This window comes from Mirounga leonina, unplaced genomic scaffold, assembly GCF_011800145.1.
Source record: "Mirounga leonina isolate KUSES-001 unplaced genomic scaffold, KU_Mleo_1.0 Mir_375, whole genome shotgun sequence".
NCBI classification, from domain to species: Eukaryota; Metazoa; Chordata; class Mammalia; order Carnivora; family Phocidae; genus Mirounga; species Mirounga leonina.
This window is the reverse complement of record NW_023270717.1, coordinates 294040-315886: the sequence shown is the minus strand read 5'-3', so window position 1 is coordinate 315886 and position 21847 is coordinate 294040. Positions and strand designations below refer to the sequence as shown.

The window sequence follows — 21847 nt, the reverse complement described above, 5'->3', positions numbered from 1 at the left end:
GGGGGGGGGGGGGGGGGGGGGTGCCGCAGGGGTGCGGGGACGGGCGGGGACAGCGAGGGGGGCCGCAGGGGCGCGCAGGGACGGGCGGGGGGGATGCCGCAGGCGCGCGTGGGGACGGGCGAGGGGGCGCCGCAGGCGCGCGTGGGGACGGGCGGGAGGGGGGCCGCAGGGGCGTGGAGACGGGCGGAGGGGGATGCCGCAGGCGCGCGTGGGGACAGCAAGGGGGGGCCGCAGGGGCGCGCGGGGACGGGCGGGGGGGGGGATGCCGCAGGCGCGCGTGGGGACAGCGAGGGGGGCCGCAGGGGCGCGCGGGGACGGGCGGGAGGGGGTGCCGGAGGGGCGCGCGGGGACGGGCGGGGGGGGGTGCCGCAGGGGCGCGCGGGGACGGGCGGGGGGGGTGCCGCAGGGGCGCGCGGGGACAGCCGCGGATACCTGGGGAAGGCGCGTTCTGGGCCTTGAACAGGCCGACGACGCCCTTGCCATGCAGGCCGCCGGAGCGCAGCAGCACCGCCCTGGAGCGCCCACTGCGCCAGCACACCACCGGGAACCGGTTCTGGCGGTAGCAGCGGGACACGCGCTGCAGGGCGTTGTCCTGGACGCTCTGGGGGACGATCAGCAGCCCCGGGTAGCTGCGAGGAGTCAGAACTGTCCGGCTGAGGCCGCAGGGGACAGGGCACGCCCCCAGCGCCGCGCCTGCCCCGAGCCTCTGCCACGCTCCCTCCAGGCGCGCCACCGGACCGGGAGCCAGGGCGCGGCTTCTGGGCGGCCTGCTCACCTGCGGCAGATGGCGTACATGCGGTTGACCGGGGAGATTCGGAAGGGCTCGGACTTGGCGCGGCTCAGGCTGCTGCTCAGCGTGCCCAGCCCCAGACGCTGGTAGTCCCGGCAGCAGGCCCGCTCCACCAGGCTGCTCATGGTCATGCGATCCGAGGGCTTCAGGGCCGAGGACGGGGTCAGTGTGCTGGGCTCCAGCTCCTCCAACACTGCGGCGGGCGGGGAACACGGGGCACACGGGGCACGTCACCCACAGAAAGCCCAGGCCCCCGGCCCTGCACGTGGGGTCTTCACCCAGACCCCCCGGGGCTTCCCGCGCCCCCACCCACCTGAGATCTCGTCCTCCTGGTCCTCAGGAGGTGGCTGGCCCCGGTGCTCCCAGCTGGGGGGGTTGTACTTCTTCCGAGTAACGTACTGCCGCCCGAGGGTTTTCTTGGCGTTCTTCACGATATTCCGGGACAGGGTCCTGGAGGGGGTGCGGGCGTAGGTCAGCAGAGGCAAGGGAATGGATGCGGGGGGACACACACACAGGGAGGGGCGGGGGCCCCGGGGCCCAGCGCCACACCTCAGGGAAGGGCCCTTGTCCTTGGCAGTGCGGGGCGGCCGGCCGGGTGTGTGGGGGGAACCCAGGGTGAAGGCGAAGGTGCCCCTGATGTCTGGCGGGTACCGCAGCTTGTGCAGCTGCTTGCGGAAGAGCTCGGCGCTGTCGGACCCCACCTCCTCGTCGAAGGCCATCTTCAGCAGCTGTGTCAGACAAGAGGCCCTCAGCGTCCGGGCGCCCTGGGCTCTGGCCCTGGCCACAGAGGCAGCACGCAGGCCGCCGGCAAGCAGCTGGGGGCCCCTGGAGCCTGGCAGGGGCGTCCTCCTGAGGGGCAGCGGGCATGCAGGGGCCGCTCGTCATGCGGTGTGTGGCCGGTTGTCACCAAGCTGTCACATTCGTTTGTGTGACTTTCAGTCGTGCGGGATACACGGATGCCAGGGTCAGGGTCCCCCCAAACAAGCACAGGAGCCCTAAAGGCCAGCACGTCACACAGGCCAACGACACCGAGCTACAGCACGGCAGCTTGAGCGTGAACAAGACATCCCAGGCGCCACAGGTGAGGTCCCGCCTAACACCAGCTCGTGAGATGAGAGCCACAACGCAGGGGCCCCAAAGCCCCCCAGCACGCCCGTGCCCAGCACCTCCCCTGGCCAGACCTGGAATGTGCAGGAGCGCAGCTGCAGCCCGTCCTGCAGGAGCTGGTCCACGGGATTCTGCACACTGATGCGCTTCTCCTTGGTCAGCGCAGCCACCGGGAAGGAACGCACCACCACCTGTTCCCCGACTTAGCACAGGCCGGGCAGAGTCAGGGGGAGGGCAGGACCGGGGGTCACAGAGTCTCGGGGTACCAGAGCTATGGAGGTCCCGGGCAGGTGGGAGGGGGGCAGACAACGACCTGTCTTGCACAGAGACCCCGCGCCCCTGAGGAGGGAAAGTCCTATTCCCCCCAAGCACCCCGGTGGGGAAGGGAGGGCGGGGGCAGACGAAGGGTCCAAAGGCTCACCCAGGGGGTCGGTGGGCATCCCCGTGAAGATCACCCGGTACGTGGTAAGGAAGACGGCGCCCTCAGCCGGGAGCAGTGCGGGTCCCCCCCCGGTGCCCCCCGTGCCCCCCTCACGCCCATCTGGCAGCAGGTAGACGCGCAGGCCGTCCAGCACACACTCCTCATCGGGCAGCAGGCGTGGCCGCAGCAGTTTCGGCTGCTCAGGGACAAGAATGGCACCTCGGGATACCGCCCAGGCCCTGGGGCCCCGCAGCCCTGCCCGGTCCCCGCTCACCTTTTGGATGGGGGGCAGCCTCTTGCTCTCACGGTGCACAGCCTCCAGAGTCTCGATGTGCATCTGGACGATGTCTGGGAGACAGTCGCTTTCATACCCTGGGCCCCCCATGCCTGCCCGGCTCAGGAGAGCGTTTCCACACCCAGGCCCCCCGTACCTGGCACCATGACATGCAGCCCCTTGAGGTGGTCGCTGGTGACCCCACTCTCTGTGCAGACCTTGTCCACAAAGCGGTTAATGAAGCGGACCACGGCCCCGGCCACATCGCAGGTCTCTGCATCCTCGAAGCCACTCTCCGTGTCATAGCTCTCCGCCACACTGCCCGCCATGCTAGGCCAGGGAGGGGGCACGTGGGCACAGGCCCGGCCAGCCGAGCCCCACCCACCTACAAGGCCCACGAGGCCCCGGCCGCACCTGCTGGTGACCAGACTGTTGCTGGCGCTCTCCAGGTCGCCCAGCCCTGCGCGCTCCCGCAGGAGGCGGCTCTTGCTACTGTCCAGGGGCAGCAGCAGGTAGCTCATGCGGTTGGCGTAGTGGATGGCCTGGCTGAACACCGTGCTCTCCTCCTTCTGCACCAGCTCCTGCTGCTTCTCTCGGCTCAAGGTTGGCCACAGGCGCCGCTGCTCAGAGGCCACATCCAGGGCAGAGCGCTCGTCCTCCCGTGCAGACAGCTCCCCCACCTGCCACAGTGCCCAAGGTGAGCCAGGACGGGGCTGGGCTGGGCTGGCCCGAGGCCCGAGGCCCGGGAGTCCCCGCACACCTGCACGTGGTCTCCGTCCTCAGCAGGCTCTAGGTAGAGGGCCCGGATGTGGGTCTGCACGTCCCCGTAGAACATGGCCTCCCAGAACTGCGGGGTGCTCCACACCACGTGCTCCTGCACGCAGCTGTATGCAAACTGGGTCACTCCCGGGCTCAGCTTCTGCAGAGGCCAGGGTGGGAGGTCACCAGGTGCAGCAGGAGGGGGCGAGGGAAGGGCACCGGGGCGACCCCAGCACTCACCCGGCAGAAGGCCGTGACCAGGGGCAGCAGAGCCGCTGCGATGCCATGCTCGTCCAGGGAGGTGCAGTCCTGCAAGAGCCGTGAGCTGCCCGAACCGTGCCCACACGCCCACCCTGCCCTAACCGGCCCCACCGCCAGAGCAGCATCTCCCACCACTGTCCCCGTCTGAGCCGGCTCCCAAAGGGCCGCCCAGAGGTTCAGGTCCTCCCCCTGCCACCCCCACTCCCAGACCAGGATCTCCCCAGCTGTCGGCACTGCCAGAAGATGCGTCCTCATGGGTAGACCGGGGAACCCCTGCCTGCCCCACCCGTGCGTCCACATCAGGAGCAGGGTGGGGGCCCGGCCTCACCTGCAGGCAGCAGTTCATCATGCGGACAACGAAGTCAAACTGCTGGTGGTCCAGGACTGCCCGGTTCTGCTGCACGTGCAGGTGCAGCTCTTGCGTGAGGCAGCGGCGTGCCGCGCGCCCCTTCAGGGCCCTCAGCACAGCTGGCAGCAGCTGGGGACAGGGGAACACGGGGCTGGGGGCATCCAGCCATGCCCTGGAAGGAGGGGGGAGGCACAGGGCACGGAGCCCAGGAGGGGAGGGCAGCAGCCCCCGGGAGGCCAGAGCCCAGGCTCTAAGCACAGAGGGGACCTGGAAGCGGTCCAGGTCGGGTGTGCCTAGACTCTGCGAGTTCACTGCCCTGCAGAGACGGAGACGCTGCACATCCACAGCCAGGGTGCAGCCCCTTGGCCCTGAGCCCCAGAACGCGCCAGCTCCCATGTCTGCAGCCCCCCGCTGGCCAGGGCCTCAGTGTCCAAAGAGCATAAGTCTAACGCAGAGCTGGTGGCTGGCTGGGCACCGGGCAGGCCGCAGAAAGGGCCGTGTGCTTGTTCTCTTACTGCTTTTCATCGTAAAACCACTGGGAGCCCTGCAGGCCCCTCCCAGGAGACAGTGCAGCCGAGACGCAATCTGGCTGCTGTGAAACCCAGAGGAGCTCTTGAGCACCACAGAGGGCAAGACCAACACACACACGACTGGGGTGGGCCTGCACTTCCGTCAGGAAGGATGAAGAAGAAACTCAGCAGCAGAAACCTGCAGGTTCCCATGTCTGGAAGACGAAGTAAAGCCCTCCTGCGAGCCCCCCCCCACCGCAGGCTCTGCCCAGCTGCACTGAGGAAGGGGCCTGACACCTGGTGTCACCTGCCCCTCATGCCCCTGGCAGGTGAACAGACCCTGGGTCCAGCACCCTGCACAGGTGCTCCCTGCACCCGGCCGCCCTCACCTTCTTGGCCTCAAGCATCTTCCCCTCAAACACGTAGGAGATACAGTTTCGAACCACCTCCAGCCGACGTGCACTGTTGCCATGGAGCCCGCCACTCCGCTCCAAGATGGCAGCTGGGGAAAAGAAAACGCACTCATCTCTGACCTCGTGCCTACCCTGGGCCGAGCTCCCTGGCCCCCTCCCCGTTACGCACTCATGGGGGGCCCCGAGGGCACGGTGGTCCTCCTCTCAGCCTTCACGGCCGGGGGTGCGCCCTGCATCTTGGCTGTGGCCTGGTCCACGATCCACTGCACCATGCCGTCATCCAACCGGGGGAAGGGGCGGGGCACCCGCCGCAGGTGACTGGCCTCCCCTGGCCTCTGCACCTTGTGCATAGCCACGGCGGGGTACGGGTTCTCCTGGGTGGGACACGTATAAGTGTGGGCAAGCTCCCTGATGCCAGGTGGCACGGTAACCGGGCCAGGCTGGTCCACCCCCTTGTGTCACCCGCCATACATTCTTGTAAAGCTGCTCTGCCAGTTCTTTGACGTGACGCAGGACGCGCTGGGGGTGGTTCTCATCTGCCCGCATCCGTGCCACCTCATGGGCCACCAGCTGGGGGAGGAGGCAGGGTCAGGCAGGCTGGGCGAGGCAGGAGTGGTGGCGGGGGCTCCTCCCAACTGGGGTGGGGGGTGCACCTCATCGAACAGGTCCGTGGCACGGTAAGGGACCCCACGCTCTGACACGAAGCCTGCAAAGGCCATGCCCTCCAGCACCTTCATCAGGAAATCATCCTCCACCAGCCCACGCTGGCCCAGGAAGGCTGCCTGGGGGCATACAAGGGGGTCAGCCCCTCAGCATTGACTTCCTGCCCGCTTCCACCCTCAGCCTGAGCTGTGGCCCACCTTATGAAAGCGGATGACAGGCTCTGGATGGATGCGGACCATGTGCAGACACCACCGATAGCCCTGGAGGAGCTGAGCAAAGAGCCGCAGAAAGACAGCACGCAGTTCCTTGTCCTGAGGCGCAGGCGAGTGCAGGTGAGGGCAAGGCCACAGGCCTGCCCCAGCCCCTGCACATGGCAGCCCTCCACCTGCCCCAGGCTCCACCCCGACGCACGCACACACACCTACCCGTGCCCTGCCAGGCCTCCCAGGCGCCTCTGCCCCGTCCTGCTCCTCCAACCGTCTTTCACACAAAGCCACAGCGACTCCTCTGAGGCTCGGTGCTGACGACCACTCCCACACAGACCCCTTAAGGGCTCACCACCCCCCCACGCGGCCCCCTGCAACTGGCCCAGAGGGGTGGCTGCAGGGTTAGCACAGGCCCCTGCGCTGGGACCACAGTGACCCCCACCTGCATCTTCAGGGAGGAAGCGTTCGTTGACGGTGGTGGGAAGGCAAGATCCGCTAACTCCAGCTCTGGATCCAGCACCTGCAGAAGCAGAGGGGAGTAGGGATGGCCGCGCACCCAGGGCCCGGGGCTCCCCTTGCTGCCAGGTGGCCCCGCCTCAGCTGCCCCGAGGCCCCCGGCCCCGCCTCACCATGCTCAGCACACTGTGTGTTTGGCTCTGCAGCGGCTCCGGCAGGGGGGGAACGTGCACACACTCGGGGACCGTCACCGTCCCTCCGTCGAGATCAGCGACGATCACGTCCAGCTATGGATCAAAGGGAGCAAGCGGTCAGGGAGCCACCGGCCAGTCGGTGTGGCCCGGAGCAGGGAGGCAGGCGCAGGCCACAGCCCACAGCCCTCACCAGCTCCTGGGTCTCTGCCTGGAAGGCCGCGTTGACACCGATGATGAAGGGCGTGGGGGTGCTGAGGACCTCCAAGAGCTGCGCCGGCAGGATGGGCACGTAGGTGAAGCTGCAATGGGCGAGGGCTCAGTGCGGGGGCCGAGGGCGGGGCGGGAGGAGGGGCTGGGCGGCAGCAGGGGCACCTGTATCGGAGGGGAAACAGCAACGCCAGGAGGCCCCGGCAGGCGTCTGAGAGCCGCTGGTAGCTCCGGGACAGGAAGAGCACCTTGTGCTCCGTGAGTGCAGCGCAGAACAAAGACAGCACGTTGGTGATGCCTGCAGGGAAAAGCACAGGCTTGGAGGGCCAGCTGAGCACGAACCCCTCCTGTGACCCGGGCCCGGCGGGCGAGAGGGCGGCATGCGCAGCTGGGGCGGCCGGGCTCACCCAACTGGCGGAACAGCAGGGCAACACTGCAGCGGCTGATGGGCAGCGAGTCGGCGAGCGGGGTCTGGATGACCTGCCGGTCACCGGCCCCCAAAGAGATGGTTCTCTGTGGAAAGAGAGGGGCCGGTGCTCAGCTGCCCCGCCCAGACCTGTCTCTGCCCAGAGCTCCAGGAGCGGAGGCGAGACTGGCCAAGACAGGCCTCACAACAGGAGGGAAAGGCCACGGCCGGCCTCCCGGCCTGAGCACTGCTGCCAAGAAAACTCAGGGCCTCTGACCTGGGGCAAGGTGGGGCCTGGGTGGGCAGAAGAAACAAAGAATCCGTACCACTCCATCCTCAACAGAGTCCAGCTGCACAGGACAGACAGGCAGAGAAACACAGTTAGACGCACCTACACGTGGGGACACTGACAGTCACGCCGACACCAATATCCAGAGCCAGGCACACCCAAGGAACAAGAGGACAGAGGACCTGAAGGGTGCCAGGTAGGGAGCCAGGCAAGACATGGGACACACAGGTGAGCAGGCAGGGCCAAGATGCAGGAGAGTGTCCAAGGTCTGGGCCAGGCTGAGCCCAGCTGGACACTGAGTGCCCACAGGCTGCACCCTCGTGGTCTGGGACACCAGGAGGGCCGTGGCTATGGGCGGACAGCAGCTGCCCCCAGGACCCACCTGTGAGCCCCCCGCCAGGGGGATGATGCACGTGAGCAGGTTTCCGATCACATTCTCCAGGCCCACGTTCAGACCCTCCACGTGGATGGTGTAAATGAGGCCCAGGCTGTTCTGCAAGGACCACAAACTGGGGAATGGTGGCGCCACCGGCAGGGGCACCCCATAGCCTGCCTTGAACCCTGGCTGCCCGCCTCACCCTGAACACCTCCGCGTGGTCCAGTCGAGACACCAGCACCAGTGTCTTGGGCGCGAACAGCTGGCCAGGTGGGCCAGGGGTCGCAGGCGACAGTTGCGCTGGGCCGCCCTCGTCCGCCTCCTCCTCCCGCTCAGTGGCGTCCTCGGCGCACACCACTTCCTGTGGACAGAAGCCCCGTCTGCCCCGCTCTCAGGCATGTCCCACAGGCCCCGGGGGAGGACACCGGTGACTCAGACGGGAACTCAGGCCTCCGTGGGGTTGAGGCACCAGGACTTGCCACACACAGGGAGACAAACGCGTGGACAGAGGCAGAGGGAGTCGGCCGTAGCCAGAACCCCATCAGGCTGTACCCCCGAGCCCCCAAGATGACCTGTGTGGGCTCTGCTGGCTCCCAGAAGGTCAAGCAGGCACAGTAGTGCCGCTCAGAGTTGATGTCGGTGAGGACGGCAACGAAGAAGGTTGGCGGGTTCCTCTCAGGACACAGCTGCCACCCGCTGGGCTGGCAAAACTGCAGGGGAGGGGGGCGAGGGGTCAGCAGTTGGCTCCCTCCGTCTCCCTGCCCTCAGAAGTCTGCATCCAGGGCACGGACACCAGGTCCCAGTGTGGCAGGCAGCACCTCACTCTGCGACCCTCGGTGCATCTCACCTCCTAGACCTCAACCCTCCCCCCAAAAGGAAGTCTCAGCTTCTGGTCTCACTGTGGCCAGAGAACTCCCTGATGCAGGACATGGTCTCCCCATCACAAGCGACAGACAACTTGGTGGGCACCAAGTACCCTGCCAGCCAAGCCCGGGACCCCCACCCTCCACCCTCTGCAGCAGCTCAGCTATCTCCTTATGCCCATCGGGGGCTGGGCACTGCAGAGGCTCCTCACAGTCCTGGGGAAACCAGTGCCGGCCTGCCCCCACCCCCACCTCAGCACCCCCCACTCACCAGCTCGATGCCCTGGGGGAACGGGTTGTCCTCCCAGTCCTTCTCTGGGAAGCGTTGCAGGATATGGCCCTGGCCTTCCCCACTCCCTGAGGACAGAAGCACGTAGTCAGGGCATCTCCCACCACCCACACCCCCCACCCAGGCAGGAGCCTCAAGGGTCTCAGATGGAAACCTCCTACCCAGCCTGGACTTTGTGTAGCATCAGACCAGCCTCAGCTCCCAGACCTATCATTTCGCTAAAAATAGTCTCATGAGGGGTGGCCACTAGGCAGCCACGGACCCCAGGGCCCCCAGAGGGCACAGAGAGAAGCCCTGGTATGGGACAGGGAGTCCTGAAAGCCTCTGCTAGGCCAGGCACCAAAAGCACGGAAGCCCCGGCCTGGTGCCACTCCCGTGCCCCTCCCCAACACGCCAACACCCCCAGGCAGAACCCACCTCCAGCCTGCTGCACACCGGCAAGCCAGCCCTCCACCAAGGGGAGAGCAGCTCTGGATGTTCCACAGCCGACCACCAGCTTCGGCACTTAGCCCCCACCGGGCAGTGAGCACCATGAGGACAGGGGCACCCCACTCCCTGGTTCACCTCACCTGCCAGCTCTGAGCCCACTCGAGAGGCAGAGGTCTCACACCTGTTGTCTGTGCCAGGGGAGAGAGCACCCAGGCCCAAACTGCCCTGTACCATGGCCTCAGAGACAGGCCCAGCACAGGGCCCAGAGAGGTGGCAGCTGTCAGGAAGGACAGAGACCAGGTCTCAGGACACCCACTGAAGGAGCACCCTCCTGGGCGCTGGGGATCCAGCCACAGTCAGGGGCACTGAAGGCCTGCTGTCTCTGCCTGCACACAACACCGCGCACAGCCACACAGACCGGGGGCGCGGAGCGCAGCCCCCATAGGTCCCCTGGGCCAGGGGGAGGGATGGGGGCAGGAGGCCCAGGGCTGCTTCCCCCACTCCATGCCTAGAGCTCCGGTCCACATGGGTGGAGTCAGGGGCCCTTGCATCTTGCTCACCCGCTCCAGAGCCAAACTAGGAGGCATGATGAGGGCCCTGTCAGGGGACCACTCACCTCACAAGACGAGCAGAGAACGGACACAGGTCTCTGTTCTACCTCCAGCCCACCCAGCATGGCAGCAGGGTAAAGCAGCTGAGACAGAAACCTCCCTACCTTCACCTCTCACACACGACAGGCAGGTCCCTGGGCACAGATGTCCCCACCCTATGCTCGAACCAGCTTCGACACCACCGCCCACACCATTAGGAGAGTAGGAGCGAATAGGTAAGGAGTGGGCATTGGGCATGGAGCCTCTCTAAGGGCCTGCCCCAAGGCCCAGAAAGCCAAGGGCCACAGCCTCTGAGGACCTGCTGCATACAGCTCCCCCACCCCCGTCCAGCCAGCCTGGTCCATCCTAAATGTGCACAGGAGCCTCAGACAGTGCCAGGGGCCTGGGCACTGGTGAGGAGACCCCAGCAACTCGACAGCAAAGGAGCTGAGCTACAATCTCAGGAGACCAGCCACCCTCCAGGATCATGGAGGCAATGCCAAGGAGGTCGGCAGCGGCGGGCAGGTTGCTGCTGGTGGGGCGAGGAGGGGCCATGACTCTGACTCACAAAACCTCAGTTTCCTGTTCCCCACTCCCTCCCACCACTGAGACTCTGAAAAGACAGACCAGATGAGACAGAGAACAGGAACAGGTGTCTGTTGGTACCGTACCTATCTACACATAAGCATGCATACACGCACATGGTCCACTAAGACAAAGCCCCTTGGGTCCCCCCAGGCCCACTCCCCAGGGCCACCCTCAACAGGCCCAGGCCAGCTCACCCTGAGCCATGGCTTCCCTCCCCACCCACTCCCCCAAGGGCTGATTTGTGTGCAGCCCCAAACCACCATCTGGGCCTGGGCCTGGCTGGCACCCAGGGCTCACCCAGTTCTTGCCATGAGGCAGCGGGCGGAGGAAGGAAGAGAGGATGTATGCAGACGGGGACAGTAGCCTCTGCCCCACAGGCTCCCTCCCAAGGCCAGACAGCCTTCAGAGGGCTGCTCTCGGCAGCCTCTCCCCACAGGGAAGCAGACAACGTAACTGGCCATTGTCCACGACCCACCCTCCCCACCCCATTTAGCCTGTGAACCATCAACTCCCACTTGCAGGGCTCCGCCCTCTGCAGAACCAACTGGAGGCTTTCTTCCAACTGCCCCCACGGCCAGTAGGCATCCCCCCCACAGCCCCCAGCTCCTTCTCTGGGCCATGATGGTCCCAAACTTGGCCTTCAGGTCTCAGCCCAAAGAGTGCCCCCTCCTCCAGGCAGCTCTCTGCACCCTGCCTGAGCCTGGGGCCTAGAGCAGGACCCCCAGGACCTCCCTCCCTCCACTAAACTCCTCTGTGGCTCCTGGTGCACCTGTTGGCTGGCTGGGCCAGATGGGAGCTCCATAAGCAAGAAACTACGTCTCTGTATCCAGCGCTGCACCTGTGCCCGGCACAGACAGACGCAGCCTAATTAGGGCTTGCCGGATGCATACGGCCAGCTGCACAGCCATCCGCCCACACCCAGGCCCACTCACACCCCACAAGCAAACAGGTTCCTTAATCAGAAGTGCAGGGCAGCTTTTGGAACCCCAGGGTGCTCCAGGACAGGCAAGCCCTTCCTGGAAGGGCACACCGCAGAGAGGCCCGGACTCCTCCTCTCTTTCCAAGCCTCTCTGAAACCTGGCCCACACCTCAGCTCTGTGCTAGCAGGGGCCAGGCTGCAACCTGGCTGCTGGCCTGCATCCTGGGGGAGGTGAGAGCTCTGCCATGTCTCCCAGTGTCCCCCACCCACTTGAGCCCTTGTGGCCATGGAGGTGACCTGCAGCAGCTCAGCTCCCTGCCCCACCAGAGCCTCCCCACCTCGGAGGAGGAAGGGTACCCTATCACCCCACAGTGGTAGAACTAATCTAACCAGCACCATCATGTGTCCCAGGGTGGGACTCTTTGAGAGGCCTTAGGAGGAAGGGCACCGAAGTCCCCTGAGACACATAGGCGGACAAGCACTTCCTCTTGCAACCATGTCCCCACAGCCAGCCCTGTGTGGGCTGTAGGCCTGAACACAGGGCGAGAGAACACAGAGCACGCGTTCTGTCATCTGCTGGCAGTGGCCGTCACCAGTGCCAGGCTCCGACGCCTGGAGGGCCAGCCCAGGCCAGCATGCACAGTGAGCAGAGGCAAGGGAGGATGGCAGCCTCCTCTGCCTGCCCCTCCCGTTCCTCCACACACCCCAGTGCAGATGCCCTGGGACAAGCTCAGCTATAGGAAGAGAGTGAAGGAAGGACGGGACCTTCCTGCTGCTCCACCCACCCAACCTCCACACCCAGGGCATCCCAGCAGCCACAGCAACAGGATGTGTGCAGAGGGGCTGCCGCCTCTCCAGTGGTCCTCCCCAACCTTCCCCCAGGCAGACCAGACCGGCTCCCAGGGTGGGGGCTGGAAGCCAGCTGAGGCCATTCCAAACAGCCCCAACCTGCTCCAGAGGGCAGGAACATGGGTGGGGAGAGAAGATGGGGCCCAGGAATGTGGCCCGCTCAGCACAGTCAGATCTGAGAGAGGCCAGGCCATGGGACAGCAGGTCTTCTTCTCAAATGCTAGGGGTGGGGCTGGGCATGGGGAAGGGTCCTCCTCCCTGGTAGACATGCACCCAGCTGCCTGGTCAGGTCAAGTGTGTCTCCTGCTCCCAAAGACACAGCCTGGCACTGGCCATGCTGTGTTCAATCAACTGACCACTGTCAGGGCCCTCCCAGCCCAGAAGCTAGGCAGGTGTGATCTGACTGGCCCCCACAGCATCCCCAGAGCTGGGCCTGGGGTACAGAAGGTGCTAAACCCATGTCCTGAGTGAAGGAGCTCCTCCCACTCACCAGGGGAAGGGTCTGCACTCTGAAAGCTGGGGTCCCATTCAGCCCCCTCCCCATGCTCCTGCCTGGAGAGGTCTGCCAGATGGTAACCATAAAACCAGATGCTCCCAGGCGCCTGGGTGGCTCAGTCGGCTAAGCGACTGCCTTCGGCTCAGGTCATGATCCTGGAGTCCCGGGATCGAGTCCCACATCGGGCTCCCTGCTCGGCAGGGAGTCTGCTTCTCCCTCTCCCGCTCCCCCCTCTTGTGCTCTCACTCTCTCTCTCAAATAAATAAAATCTTAAAACACACACACACACACACACAAAAACCAGATGCTCCCTCAGGCAGGGCTCCTGTACCCAGACCCTGCATCCACCAGCTCCAGACAGGATGTCCAGATCCAGGCCAAGGACAGATATCCCCCTCTCCTACCCCCTCCACTGAACCCAGAAGACCCTGCATCCCTGTCCTGATGTCCTAGGCCTGCCAGCACACAGGGTCCTCACCTCCAGCAGAAGTGCCCACTGTGTCAGTGCCTACGGGTATCCACACACCTGCTGCTCATCATTAGTAAGACATCCATTACGTCCTGGAGCCTCCCCTGTGAACAGCCTCACATTTGTGTCCACCTCATGCTCATGGCAGCCTGGGAGGTCTGTGTGACTCATTCCAAGTCCAGATGAAAAAGCTGAGGTGCAGAGAGCTGGAAGACTGGCCCAAGGTCAAGAGCTATCAAGTGGCAAAGCAGGTACCACTGACTCCCCCATGTAGTGCTCCTCTGCTTCAGGCTTCCCCCCTCCACCGGGCTCTGACCTCAGCACTATGGCCAGGGTCCTGACCGTGGGCTTATTTCTCACAGGGATGGATGAGTCCTGCCAACAGAGGCCCTGAAGCTGGGTGGCCAGCCAGCAACTGACCAGCTCCAGCCCTGAAGGCAGTGGTGAGGGGGCTCCCTGGCCCACACCCCTACTGCAGTGGACACTCAGGGTAAGCAGGCATTATGGACTCCAGCCTTCTCTCCTGTCTTTATCAGAGACCACAAATGCCAGGGGTGCCCACCCCCTGAGTGTCACAGCCAGCCTGCCATGCCCGCTCATACCACCTCCCACCTCCCTAATTCACCCTCAACTCCCCATCCCTGTTGCTACCGCCTGGCCTCTGCCTGTGGTCTCTGCCTCCCCAGACCCTTCCCACACCACCCTCAGCATCGTCAGCCTCCAAGCCCACTCTGTTCATGCAGCTCCAGCCCAGGGCCCCTCATGCTGGGGCAGCCCCTCAGCCAACCTTGTTCCCCTGGATCCCATGCCTCCCTCTGTTCCAGGCGGCATGGCGTCCTCACTGCCCCCCACGTGCACCTTGGAACAGACAGTTCTCCCTCTGTGGGCCTGCACAACACTGACAGTGAGCCCGCCACGTGCAGACTGGGACACAAAGATGACTGGTTCTTGCTGCAAAACCTCCCTCTCGGGAGGAAGACACGCTCATCACTGAGGGTGTCAGGGGATGAACCCGTGGACAGAGAAGAGGAGCGAGTCCTACAAGGGCACTGAGGAGGGTCTGGAGTGTGCAGGGTCCATCAGGTGTCTCAGCAAGAAAGGCAAAGAGGAGAGAAAGTCTGGGCTCCGGGTGGTGACAGTGGCAACTGGGCTGACAAGCAGCAGCACAGACCGGGGGCTCAACCCCACCCTCAGTCTCGAGGTTAAGCCCCAGCCTGACCACAGAGGCATCCCCCAAGGACATGTACTGCCCCCCTGCAGGTGGGATTTGAGCCCACAGCTTGGTGGTGGCTTAGCCTCTGGGGGGGCTCAGACCAGGCAATCAGCCTCTCTGCCCGGCTCCACTCTATGTACGAGGCAGAGGGCAAGGAAACCTCGGTGGCCTGCTGGGAGGAAGAAATGAGATCACACACACAGGGCTGTGCAGGGCCTGGCACACGGAGAGCACTCCCCAAGCCACTGTCTCCATGACTGCTGCTGATGTCATTGTCAGGCTCTTTTCTGCTGCCCCTGGGCTGAAGGGCTCTCAGACGCAGGCCTACCCCTAGACGTGGACCTCCTGGACATCGGCACCAGTCACCACAATGATCCCCCACCCGGGGCTTGGCTTGCAGGCGTGAGGACCGCAGGCCCTCTGCCAGGAATGCTCTTCTCTCTCTCCACCTCACACTTCCTCCCGAAGTGGTCCTTAAATCCCACCCCTCTTCTGCATCCCCCCGGGCCAGGGACATCCCACACGGGCAGGGCGGAGGCTCCAGACCAGAGGCACCGGGGGTCAAAGGAGGGGCTGGCAAGCGAAGGATCCGTGCCCCTAGAGGCAGAGCTACCCGGCAGTCGGCCAAGGCAGAGCGGGCCCATCCCACCCAACTGGGAGGCGGGAGGCCGAGCCTTCTCGGGGCCCTCCCACCTCCCAGGCCCACGCCAAAGCGCTGCCTGACCCGGTTCCGTCCTGAGTGTGATGGGCAGGTTCGGCTCGCCGTGTCGCACGGCCCTGCTGTCCTCAGAGAGGCCGCCCCTCCCCGACCCCCGACCCCCGACCCCAGCCCGGCAGGTGCCCCGGACGACCCTCGTGCTGGCCCGGCGGCCGCAGCCCGCCCGCCTCACATGTCCCCGCGACTGCCCCGGAGCGCCTGTCCTGCCGCCCCGGCTGACCCTTCCCGGGCTCCGGGCTCCAGCCCTCCGCCCTCAGCCCTCGGCCGCGGGCCCGGCACTCACCGCGCGGGTGCGGCCCGAACGCCACCAGCACGAAGTAGTCCGCGAGCCGCGCCATGGCGAGGTGCGCGGGCGGGCTCCGCGGCTCGGGGACGCGAGGGCGGCGCGCTCATGGCCCGGCCCCGGCCCTGGCCCGTGCTCCCCGGACACCCCGGGCCCGCTCCGCGGCGGCAGCCAGGGCTCCCGCCGCCATCTTCCCAGCCAGCCGGCCCGCCCGGCCGCGCCGTGCGCCTGCGCGGCCCCGCTCCGCCCCCATCGTGGGCGGGGCCCGGAGCTACACGCTCCCATTGGGCCAGTCGGCGCGGGCTCGGTTCCCGGGGGCGGGTCCCCTCCCGGCACCGCCCCCCGGGCGCTGACAGCGACGGCGGCTCGCGCGGGTCAGCGGCAGGCGCGGCCGGGGTCGGAGGTGGCCTGGAGCTCCGGGCTCCTACGCCGGGGTGGAGACCGGCCGGGTCTCGCTCCTGGGAGCTCCCGGGGATCCCGCTGTACGCCGGCGCTGCCAGTTTGGAGGAAGGCGGAAGGGCCCGGGACTGCCCCCAGATCTCCCAAGCCTGGGGCCCAGGACGAGCCCGGGGCCGTCCCCTCAACGGGCTGCCAACCTGGGGATTGCGGGCGAGAACTCAGGACTTGCCCTTGGGGTTCGCGGCCCGAGGAGAGCTCGGGCCCCCCTTGGGTGGGGTGTTCTTTAACAAGGTGCGCTGCCGGTTCCGCTGTGAAGAGCAGCGTCCTAAGCCGAGAGCACCTGGAGGCCGGGTACGGTGCCTGGGAGTTGGCCGCACCATCCTCAGGGGTGAGGACCGGCCGGGGCCTCCCCGCCGTGGCACAGGGATGGGCGAGGGGGACACGGAGTCTAGGGCAGGACGTGCTGGGAGAGGAGCTGGAGAGGTGGAGGGAGCCTCGGGCCACGTCACTGATCAGCTGGGAGGGGCTGGCAGGATTGGGCTTGCTTTTCGATGCTTGGCTGCACAAGAACATAGAAAGGAACAGACTGCCCACATCCAAGTGCCCCTCCCTTGCAGGAGCCAGATGGAGAATGAATGAAACTGAACCCAGAGATCCCACCAGGCGCTCCCTTCCCTCTGCTCCCGGTCCTGGGGCTCAGGCCCAGCCACACCTCTGCTTCTGTTGGGTATTGGGCCCATAGGCTGAGAAGCCCTCCTTTTGGCCCCAGGTGGCTTGAGTTGGTTTCTGTCACTTATACCCAAAAAGGTCCTCACCACCACATTACCACACCGACCACGCCGTCGAGCTGTGCCTGGGCGGGCAGGGTCCCTGGCAAATCCTCTGGCCTGGCGCCTGAGGCCAGGGCTGGCTGTCCCTCAGAGACTGTGGAGACCCTGCGCCCCACTCCCCCACCCTCATGCCCTTAGGAGCCCATTCCTTGCAGCCCTTTCAGAGGTGCCTTAGGGTCGAGGGTAGGTTTGGGGTCCCTTCTAGACCATGATATCCCCACTGAGTTTCTTGTCATCAAGTCTCCTGACCACTGCGCTGTCCATGTCACCTCCTCCGGGGCACCAGGCTTGCCCTGTTACCTCCTCTCTCCAGCAGGTTCAGCCCTCTTACAGGGAGTGACTCTCCCTGGCTTCCTCCTTCCTGCCTTTTACCCCCACCCACTGTGGCTCCCATCACCTCTCATCTTGCCCATGTCCTGTCAGCCCCTGGCCTCTCTGACTTTGTTTTCACTGTCCTCATCTAGCAAACCCCAGCCACGCACAGTCCCGCACCACCCCATAGTGCAGAGTGGCCATGATGACACCATGGACATTGCCCCCACTTCTCAGCCTGCTGATGTCCGGGGAGTCTCTGACCCCACCTGCTATGTCTCAGAGATGACCCCACTGCCCCTCCTTTATAAAGAAAACAAAGCCATCAGAGGGGAGGCCTTGTGTTGCATTAGCAAACCCCAAGTCTGCCCGCTCACACCACAACTCCTCCTTCCACAGTTACCACTGAAGCTCTGCCCCTCCCCCCCACCTCCCCCCCCACTTGCTGTTCCCTATCAGTGGCCCCCATCCTCACTCGTGCCCTCTCTACAGATCCTGGCCATGAGGATTAAACTCAATCTCCCCACCTTGAAACATTCAAGCAAAACCTCTCTCCTCAAGCTCTTGCCCAGCCAGCCTCCACCCTCGCTTTTCTTGCCCCACACAAATTTCTTCTCTAAAGCATTCTTCCAACGTCACCAGCACCACCTTCCTCCTGTGGCCAGTCCCCACTCTCCAGGGAAACCTCTGGGCTTCTTGCGAAATTCCACAGGCCAGCAGTTCCTGCAACTAACTGAGCGTAACTGAAGGTAGCCCCGGTCTCCCCTTGGAGGACACACACACCATTACAGACAGTAAGGACTGCAAGATGTGCTGTCCAGGGGGCTGTGGGGCCACAGAGGGGGCCTCTCATCCAGTCAGCAGGGACAGGGGCAAAATAAGCAGCCAGGCTGAGACTTGGGGGCCAGAGGACACCCCATGCATCTGTGGGTTTGGGGGGGAGACAGGACCACAGGCCCATGGTGGCAGCAAGTATTCTGAAAGAATGCAGTGACCCACAGGCCTGTGAACTGCACTGAGGTCTACCTTCACTTTCCCAGATTAAAAAATCTTGCAGAGGCAAGGAATTTTGATTTAATTTTTTCTTTATTGGAGGGGTGAGTAGTACGATCACCTTCAAGTTTTGGAAAGGCGGCACTGGCGACTGTGGTGGACAGATTGGGGGGAGGGGGCAGGCTGCCCTGGGGGTCCTCTGCCCTCCCCTTCCCTGGTTGTCCCTCCAGAGCTGGCATGCGGCTTCTGTCCTCTGTCTGCACCGTCTGGGGGCAGAGCTCACCACACCTCTCGCCTCCCAGAGCCTTGCCATCTGTGAAACTCCCAGATCTGTGTTCCAGGTCGGCCCTCCCTCCAGCCCCAGGTCCACAAGGCTAGAGGGCAGCCAGACACCTCGGCCAGGATGACTCCAGGCAGCCAAGCCCTACCCTCTCTCAATAGGGGCTCCCTGCATCAGCAAACAGAAGGGCTGACCCTCCTCGCCTGCCCCCCAGAGTCGCTCAGTTTCTCTCAGACCCGTCTGCTCGGCCCCAGGCACTTTTCTAATATAAATGTGATGGCTTCACTCTCTCTCCTCCCCCAGGTGGTAAAAATAAATAAACAAATAGAAACCGGAATAGCTGCTGATGCTTCCCTACCTTCTTCAGGATGTAAACCAAGCTCTTTAATATGTCATGCGTTCCACACTTGTTGATTTATTCACCCAGCAAATGTTTATTGAGCTCCCATGGTGTGTGCAGCAGGAGGAGCAGAGTGACCAGGTCATCCGTGATGACTTGACAGAGGGAACAGGACTGGAGCAGCTAAGACAGGAAGAGATGTGAATGGACACAGAGATGCTCAGATGATCAAAGAAACATCTGCGGGGGGGGGGGGTGATGGGGTAATTGTCCCTTCTCAGATAGACAAAGACCCAAAGAATGGCTAAAGCCAAGCCCATTATCACTTGAGAGTGGACGGCACAAGCTTTGTGGAGAACGGATAGTACTATCCGTCAACACACAGCTTCACCTTCAACCAGAATTTCTACTTCTAGGAAAGTATCCTATCCAGACACTTCTCTGAGCTCACAATACAGGGGTTCTTGCTCTTAGAAAGATCAGACATGGCCTAATTGCTCATTAATAAAAGATCAATTAAGAAGTTACAGAACCGGGGCGCCTGGGTGGCTCAGTTGGTTAGGCGACTGCCTTCGGCTCGGGTCATGATCCCAGGGTCCTGGGATCGAGTCCCGCATCGGGCTCCCTGCTCTGCGGAGGCCTGCTTCTCCCTCTCCCACTCCCCCTGCTTGTGTTCCCTCTCTCGCTGTGTCTCTCTCTGTCAAATAAATAAATAAATAAATAAAAAAGAAGAAGTTACAGAACGGGGCGCCTGGGTGGCTCAGTCGTTAAGCGTCTGCCTTCGGCTCAGGTCATGATCCCAGGGTCCTGGGATCGAGTCCCACATCGGGCTCCCTGCTTGGCAGGAAGCCTGCTTCTCCCTCTCCCACTCCACCTGCTTGTGTTCCTGCTCTCGCTATCTCTCTCTGTCAAATAAATAAATAAAATCTTAAAAAAAAAAAAAAAGAAGTTACAGAACACCTACACATTGGAGGAGGGCCAAGCACCAGAAAGAATGGCAGTCTCTTTATATACGTTTTTACTTACGTATACCCGTGTAACACACACACAGCACCACCTGCCCCTAGTGAAATACACTAGTGTGCGTGAGAGAAAGTCAGGAATGTGGTGACCACCCAGAAGAATCCACAGTGGGTGGCAATGCAGGGGTCTCACTTTTTACTTATTTAAATTTCTTACAAAAACCATTTAATACTTCATTAAAAGGGGAAAAGAGGGTGGAGATTTTTCAGAACACAGCTGTGAGGGGGTCTGGAGGGAGGGTCTCCAAATCACCTCTGTGAGGAACTGACTAGCTAGCTGCTCTTCTCCAGCAGTGATTCTAGCCAGGCCCCCCAGGCCGCTCATCAGGGCAGACATCTAGGCGCAGGACCCGGTCTAGCTGACTGCAGCCCCAACACCCACTCCTTCAGCCTGGAAGATTCCTAGGCCCCAGGACAGTGTTCTCCACCAGAAGGCGCCATAGATGAGGCTGGTAGCCGCTAGGGTCCCTGGCCAGTCGGAGCACTTCGCAGCAGGATGGGGCTCCTGTCAGGCTACCCCCCTTCTCTGCACCCTCTGTGCTACCCAGCGGGCTGGGCAGGAATAGGGAGCAGGAGGGCCGGGCTCCCCGCCCAGCTGGGGCATCCGGCTCCGCCTCCTCCTGGAAAGACTATTTAGTTCTGGAGGTGCTGAGGCCAGGTCCCAAGCAGGACCCCGACCAACCACAGACCACAGACTGACTGAGGACGTTCCCCACCCACCAGGTGCTCCCTGCCCAGCCAACAGCAGACCTACTGGCCGCCTTTCGCCTGACACCTACTCGCCGACAGACGTAGGTATGAGCTTGCCTGTCCCCACGCCTGTGCCCCTGATCACCAAGGCTTCCCAATGGGCCAGGGAAAGGGGTGGCTGGAGGTGAGGGCCGTCAGTCCCCCACACCTGCCTGGCTCACACTCCCTCCAGCCCCGCCTGCCATGGCCCGGCTCCTGACGGTCACCTTTGGTTGCATCAGCCTCCTCTACCTGCTGCTCCCAGGCACACTGTCCCACAGCCTGGGCCGGAGCCAGCAGCCTGCCCCACCCAGGTGAGTGGGGTTCACACCAGCCAAACCGTGGCCCGCAGGGAAGGAAACCAGAATGCCTGGGGAGGGCCCCCTCCATTCCGCTCCCTGTACCCCCCTCCTCCTATTCCTCCAGCATTGGGGAAACCCCCATCCGCTGCCAGGGCTTACCTCCTAAATCAAGGGCCAGAAAATATGCCTTCAGCAAACCCTGAGCAAGGCAAGAGGCCCCTCTCTGTTTGCCTCTCTCCTAGGGCCCTCCCCTCCCCCATTGGTAGAGCAACCCCCTCAAGGAGAGGTTGGCTAGGAGAGGGGAGGCTGGAGGGATCCCCAGGATTGCCCACCATCCCCCACCCCCCCCAAAGGGAGGGCTGGGAAGGGGGGGTCACACGGGTCGTGAACATAGTGACCCACAGAGGCCGACACTGCCCTTTGCCCAGGGAGGCACAGGTGAATGGACATGTGACCTGGGCTGCTGAGGTGGCTGAGAGCCAGGACCCAAGCCTGGAGCTCCAAAGGGACCCTGGGCTTCCCCTGCCAATGACCCCAGGCCTGTGTGGAGGGGGAAATTGGGTGGGTTTGGGGGGGTCCCCGAAAGGTTGGGCCATCAGGTTTACTTCCTCCATTCCCCTCTGCAGGGAGCCCCCAGCCAGGACCCCTTCCGGTGGCCTGAAGCCTCGACACCCTGCACCTCGGCGTGTGGTCTGGAAGCTACACCAGGCCCTCCAGCCACAGAGGAGCGCCAGCCGAGCCCCCGCTACGGGTCGGCCTCTCCGGGTCGGCCCCTGCCGGCACTTGGGCCCCCGCAGGCCCCGAGCCCAGCTCCTGCGGGTGGGCTGTGTGCTGGGCACCTGCCAGGTGCAGAACCTCAGCCACCGCCTCTGGCAGCTGGTTGGGTCAGCCGGCCCACGGGACTCAGCCCCCGTGGACCCCAGCAGCCCCCACAGCTACGGCTGACGCGGAGCTGGCCATAACCATGCCTGGCCCCGCTGGGATGCTGCACCTCAACCCCAGAGCTGCATCTGGGCCCCCAGCCCCCACCCAGCCCCCACCCGGCCCCCTGGGCCTCCTGCACACCTCGGTAACCAGGGTGCAGGCCCTGGAGGCAACTCCCAGCCCACCCCACCCCCACCAGTTTCTGTAGCAAGCAATCTTAAATAGCTTTGGATGCGGAAACCCACGCACATGTGTAGACCCAAGGAGATCTGCAGGCAGAGTCTGTACCCCCGAAAAGGGTTTCAGAGGGGCAGGGTCCGCCCAAGGATG

General features: G+C 64.0%; 2 protein-coding genes across 5 annotated transcripts in view; one reads left to right on the top strand and one right to left on the bottom strand.

Moving 5' to 3' along the window:
• The window catches only part of SBF1 (SET binding factor 1), a 27615-nt gene extending 12029 nt beyond the window's left edge, over nucleotides 1-15586 (bottom strand). For all 4 annotated transcript variants that reach the window (XR_004675873.1, XM_034985986.1, XM_034985987.1 and 1 more), the window contains exons 1-27: nucleotides 15387-15586; nucleotides 8815-8900; nucleotides 8253-8390; nucleotides 7883-8041; nucleotides 7687-7797; nucleotides 7017-7122; nucleotides 6775-6907; nucleotides 6593-6701; nucleotides 6382-6495; nucleotides 6195-6272; nucleotides 5744-5857; nucleotides 5537-5665; nucleotides 5355-5453; nucleotides 5053-5257; nucleotides 4860-4972; nucleotides 3941-4090; nucleotides 3592-3660; nucleotides 3353-3511; nucleotides 3007-3272; nucleotides 2750-2922; nucleotides 2593-2666; nucleotides 2319-2514; nucleotides 1972-2099; nucleotides 1340-1518; nucleotides 1104-1240; nucleotides 776-983; nucleotides 433-629 (exon numbers count right to left, since the gene is read on the bottom strand). Coding sequence is in view for 3 of the 4 variants with exons in the window: in XM_034985986.1 (XP_034841877.1) it covers nucleotides 433-629; nucleotides 776-983; nucleotides 1104-1240; nucleotides 1340-1518; nucleotides 1972-2099; nucleotides 2319-2514; nucleotides 2593-2666; nucleotides 2750-2922; nucleotides 3007-3272; nucleotides 3353-3511; nucleotides 3592-3660; nucleotides 3941-4090; nucleotides 4860-4972; nucleotides 5053-5257; nucleotides 5355-5453; nucleotides 5537-5665; nucleotides 5744-5857; nucleotides 6195-6272; nucleotides 6382-6495; nucleotides 6593-6701; nucleotides 6775-6907; nucleotides 7017-7122; nucleotides 7687-7797; nucleotides 7883-8041; nucleotides 8253-8390; nucleotides 8815-8900; nucleotides 15387-15441 (3685 nt within the window). In the remaining variant the exon portion in view is untranslated. The remainder of the gene's footprint in view (nucleotides 1-432; nucleotides 630-775; nucleotides 984-1103; nucleotides 1241-1339; nucleotides 1519-1971; nucleotides 2100-2318; nucleotides 2515-2592; nucleotides 2667-2749; nucleotides 2923-3006; nucleotides 3273-3352; nucleotides 3512-3591; nucleotides 3661-3940; nucleotides 4091-4859; nucleotides 4973-5052; nucleotides 5258-5354; nucleotides 5454-5536; nucleotides 5666-5743; nucleotides 5858-6194; nucleotides 6273-6381; nucleotides 6496-6592; nucleotides 6702-6774; nucleotides 6908-7016; nucleotides 7123-7686; nucleotides 7798-7882; nucleotides 8042-8252; nucleotides 8391-8814; nucleotides 8901-15386) is intronic.
• Nucleotides 15587-15995: 409 nt separating this feature from the next.
• Nucleotides 15996-21538, top strand: ADM2 (adrenomedullin 2). The gene is made up of 4 exons (XM_034986004.1): nucleotides 15996-16136; nucleotides 20286-20357; nucleotides 20485-20605; nucleotides 21220-21538. The coding sequence occupies exons 3-4, from the start codon at nucleotides 20496-20498 to the stop codon at nucleotides 21536-21538; spliced, it is 429 nt and encodes a 142-aa protein (XP_034841895.1). The 5' UTR covers nucleotides 15996-16136; nucleotides 20286-20357; nucleotides 20485-20495.
• The last annotated feature ends 309 nt before the right edge of the window (nucleotides 21539-21847 follow it).